A 4527-nucleotide genomic window follows, 5' to 3' on the forward strand; every position below is an offset into this window, starting at 1 on the left:
GGAAAAATGATCGCGAACGGGATTCCAACTACCGACCATCCCCACGGTCTGCCAACGATCCCGCTTTAACACGCTCGGCTACCAGCTTGCTCCTGGGGGGCCGCAGTCTGAGCCCGGTCCTGGCTAACGACGCTTTAGACAAGTGGTGTCTAGTGCCGGCAGCAAAAAAAATTCTCAGTGTGTGGTGGGTCAGTAGTATGACTTCTAAGTTCCGGGGTACGTCAAATAAAACGCTGAATGTTCTATAATATTCTTTAATTAGAAAACTTACATACATCATTATAGTAAATTGTCTCGTAGGCATATACTAAAACTGCGGAGTGGAAGAATGGGAAACGATGTGTCAAATAGCTACTAATGCAGAAAAATAATAGTACCCAAATGAACGCAGCAAGAACTATTCCGCTTTTACTGTGCCTGTAAAATCTGAGCTTAAGTACACTTAGCTATCGATACACGACACGCCGAATACAACACCATTTCTTATGTCAGAAAAGAGGGTAACATAATATCACAGTACGCATTAACATTTTTACAAACAGTAAACAGAGTTGCAAACAAAAATTCACGGAAAGCCTCCATCATAATCCTTGTTCCTATCACACTCACGCTTAGAACGTCCATTTAAATGGAAATTGTACTGCACAAGACAGTTGGCATCAAGACATTTGGCATCAGCTATGGTTAAGCTAAGTGAGTTTTTCAATATCCTAAGTCTTTTTAAGTCATAGGAAGACCAGCCTTTGACTTCATGTGCGCTTTCTTTAGTGTATAGTATAGCACACCTATAAAATAACGCTTACAAAATATGGATGTGGGAACGAAACGATGAATATTTATTGAATAATGCTAGTTTTAATATAATTGCGACTATATGTCGTATGTACACGAATCATACATCGGTGAGAGGAGATCGGAAACGGTGCTTACTTATGGTGAGAAACTACATCGCAGCACAACAGGGAAAAAAGAAGTCGCACAGTTCCAAAATCAACCGTCCACAGTTATTCGGTCCAGAATCGGTCACAAATTGACGTTGGGGACGGTATCGGTTTAATCGTGCCAATTTTCTCGCCTGGCGGGAGATTTGTGGCAGCAGACACGACTCTGACCAAGAGCACTCTCGGACAACGCAGGACTTACATCTGTTCTGTTCCCCAACCCGATCAATACGAAAATAATAGTTCCACAGCATTCAGTTTTCATTCATTCCGGACGATTACAAACAAACTTCTTTGTATTTAATAACTTTATAGATTTAAATACATAACTTGCATTAGAATGTGTATATTAACGAATGAGGAGAACTAATGATTATAAAAATGAGATGAATATATCTTTGGTTTCCTTACAGTAAGAACTATCTGGTCACAGAGAATTGACCCTGAGCGCGCCAAACTGACAACGCCTCGTTTATTTCAAATTAGCACCAAATTCGCGATACCACCGCTAGCAATCATGCTGTCGCTCACTGTGCTAGTGACATTGCACACCCGCTTCAGGAAAAGGGGCTTCGCTCTCCAACAGCCATCGGCGTGGACGGACATGGACGGCATGCATACGCCCGTGACATGTCGGTATGTCGCCTTCCAACTCACAAGACAAAAATCACACCATTTTGTTTTTAGAGAAAGAATGAATATAGAAAGATGTGATAACAAATCGACGATAGCAAAAAGGAAAAGCAGCGCGTGCCCAAATGTGGCAGATGTGGGCTAAAAATAGGCCACACGTCGCTGTATAGTCTGCTACTGCTGGTCCCGGTCCCTCTGCGCGAGGGGCGAGCGGGGCGGCGTGGAGCTGGTCCTGGTCGAGGCGGAGGAGAGCCTCTCCACGTCCGGGGAGGCAGCTTCCTGCAGCCGCAGCTTCTCCACCGTAGGCGAGCGCAGCGTCTGCTCCGCCGGCCCCATCTGCCCGAGACTCAGCGTCTGCAGCATCGTTTATGTTAGTTAACGAGACATTTAACTTAAAAGTTCCTCGGAGGAAGTCGTGGGGGTTGGCGGCGAGGGGGTGTGCTGTACCTGTGGCGGTGTCGGGGACTGTGCCTTGACGGAGCACACGTCCTCGGTGGCGCTCGTCGAGTCGTCGTCGCCGTCGTCCGCGGCGGGGATGTCCAGGTCGGCCGACAAGACCAGGCCGCCGTTTTCTGCCGGCGGTTCCTGTACAGGAGAAAACGGCGGGGTATTAGAATGCACAATTCACAAATAATGAGGCCCAATGAGGCCTTCGACTTAAAACTACGTCACCATGAAAAGTTTACGATGTTTGATACAAGTAGCTGTTTGATATAGTGACCCTTTCCTCCCCCTCTGCCCCCAAGGCCAACCTGGACGTGGTCCTCCTGTCGCTGCAGCGCGTCCTTGCGCGCCTGGATGTCGGACATGAGGCGCTGCGGCTGCGGCGAGTCCTCGGGGAGGTCCTGGACGTCCACCACGTCCACGCTGTCCTGGGGGCCGGGCAGCACCGGCCTCGGCGGCGTCGCCGCCCCCAGCGGGTGCGAGGCCTGCCGCAGCCGGCTGGGCGGGCCCTCCACCCGGTAACCGTTGTACGACGTGTAGCCCATGGGGCCCGAGTCGTACCCCACCTGGTTGCCGTACTGTCAACAGAACACAAAACAATCAAGTTAGGGCTGAAGTTTGCCTGCGGAGCACTAACTGTTAGTCTGCAGGTGGAAGCCGCCCTCACCGCGTACGCTGGGTTCTCGCCCTCCGAGCCGCCGCTGAGGTCGGGCTGCGACAGCCCCGTGTCGGCGCCCTTGACGAGCGCGGCGGCGGCGGCGGCCGCGGCCGGTGGCGGGTGCACGATGGCCTGCTGGTCGGCGAAGGCCAGCGCGTACAGGGCCTCCTCCTGGCTGGACTCCTGGAGGGGCAGGCGACCACATGTGTGCGGTGAGGTGAGGACGAACGGGCAAACTTTGCGGCGCGGCCGGGAGGGGGGCGGGGGCGAACGGCATGGGCTTGGCTGGGAGTAAAAGTTGTTGGCCAGGAATAAGGAAAGGATGCCCCCGGCTGAAGTTGCACCCCACAAATCGTATTGTGTGTTGCGTGCACCCCTACCGCCCCCCTTCCTTCCTTCTCCCAGCCAGACCCCCGCCAGGCTCTAATGGTAGTCGCTCGCGAGTTGAATCAGTCCCGATCTTGCGTCTCGCCGGCACAAGTTTTTCCTCCGTTCGAGATTCCGTTCCTCCTCCTTCTCCTCGTCCTTCCCCCTCCTCCAATAGAGAGGACCGACCGGGGCCGAGCCCCGCCCCACTCCGCACACAGGCCGTAACTCTTCAGGCCGCAAGACGCCCCCCGCGCAAGCCCCTCAAGAATCTCTTCGAGATCACCTCCCTCAGGCCCCACACCTGCGCCGGGGCCAGGACCAGGGTCGCCCGCCCGGCCAGCGCCGCCCCACCGCGCCGTCTAGGACCACAGAAAGTCCCCCTCTCCCTCTCTCTCACACCCTCTTCCTCCCTCCGGAACTCCCACCGCAACCTCTTGCATCCCCCACCCCCTCCTTTCCAAACCCATTATCTCGACCCGCGTGTCTATTCTCTTTCCCCATGACCCTCCCATGACTTCCCCATGACTTCCCCGTGACCGGCGCGGCGGCGGTCAGCCTTTCATCCCCAAGACCCTCCCCCACGCCCCGCCACGCCCCGTCCCCGTCGGTCGGCAGCTAGATCCATATTGATGGCGAGGCGTCCCGCCAGGGGCCACACTCGCGATCTCCCGCAGGGTTTGCCGCGGGGTCGCAGCCCCCGCTCGGCCCTCAGCACTTCCTCCGGCCGCCGCCCCCACCTCGCCCCGCCCGGTCCAGAAGGCCGCTCAGACAAAGTGCTCACAAAAACAGCCGGCAGAGAGGCTGGCCATTACCGCTTTTATTTTTCGCCGTTTCAGCGCGCGTTGATGTGGTGGGGATATCACACGAGGAGGGGCACCACCGTAAAAATAAAGGTGAAAAAAAAGAAAGGTTCGAAGCACCGGAAGTGGGGAAGGAAAGAATGAAGGCGGAGAAAGCACTACCGCGGGAAGCAGTGATTTGGTGGTGTCGAGATTGTCCAGCAGAGAGGCGGTCAGCACATCGGACGACCAGCCGCGTTCGCCTCCTCAAAGCGAACGTCATATGGGTTAAGCGGCCTCACGCCTGACCTGACCTTCCCTATGCCGCAAAACCAACCATCATCTGGCTTTTTGCAAAGGCAAAATGAAATGAAACTGTTCTGTTTCCGCCGATTGTTTTTATTTATTTTTTTGTAAAGAACAGCAACGGCAGGCAAAGTGGGGGAGGAAAGGAAAAGTGTCTTCATTTATCCCCAGAACCGCTCCGTTTCGTTATTTGTTTCGCCGCGCGGCATCCCACCGCATATCCGCCCTTCCAGCCGGAGGAATGCGGGCGGGCGGGGAATAAAGTATTTACTGCAATATGAAACGCGCCGCCCTGCCGCCGCCCTGCCACGCTGAGCGACGCGCGATGTGTTTCTGCTCATATAATACCCCCTTCCCCTCCACCGCGGTGCTCCGTCACTGACGCCGTCCCTGCCCC

At 54.7% G+C, this 4527-nt stretch overlaps 1 protein-coding gene across 1 annotated transcript in view; it reads right to left on the minus strand.

Moving 5' to 3' along the window:
• Window positions 1–238: 238 nt before the first annotated feature.
• LOC113206142 (uncharacterized) overlaps window positions 239–4527 on the minus strand; it is a 6815-nt gene continuing 2526 nt past the window's right edge. Inside the window, exons 2-5 of the mRNA XM_026422083.2 lie at window positions 2686–2859; window positions 2327–2596; window positions 2022–2159; window positions 239–1928 (exon numbers count right to left, since the gene is read on the minus strand). Of these exons, the coding sequence (XP_026277868.1) occupies window positions 1749–1928; window positions 2022–2159; window positions 2327–2596; window positions 2686–2859 (762 nt within the window). The 3' untranslated portion in view covers window positions 239–1748. The remainder of the gene's footprint in view (window positions 1929–2021; window positions 2160–2326; window positions 2597–2685; window positions 2860–4527) is intronic.

The sequence above is a fragment of the Frankliniella occidentalis genome, unplaced genomic scaffold (genome assembly GCF_000697945.3).
Source record: "Frankliniella occidentalis isolate FOCC.00 unplaced genomic scaffold, Focc_3.1 Scaffold16, whole genome shotgun sequence".
NCBI classification, from domain to species: Eukaryota; Metazoa; Arthropoda; class Insecta; order Thysanoptera; family Thripidae; genus Frankliniella; species Frankliniella occidentalis.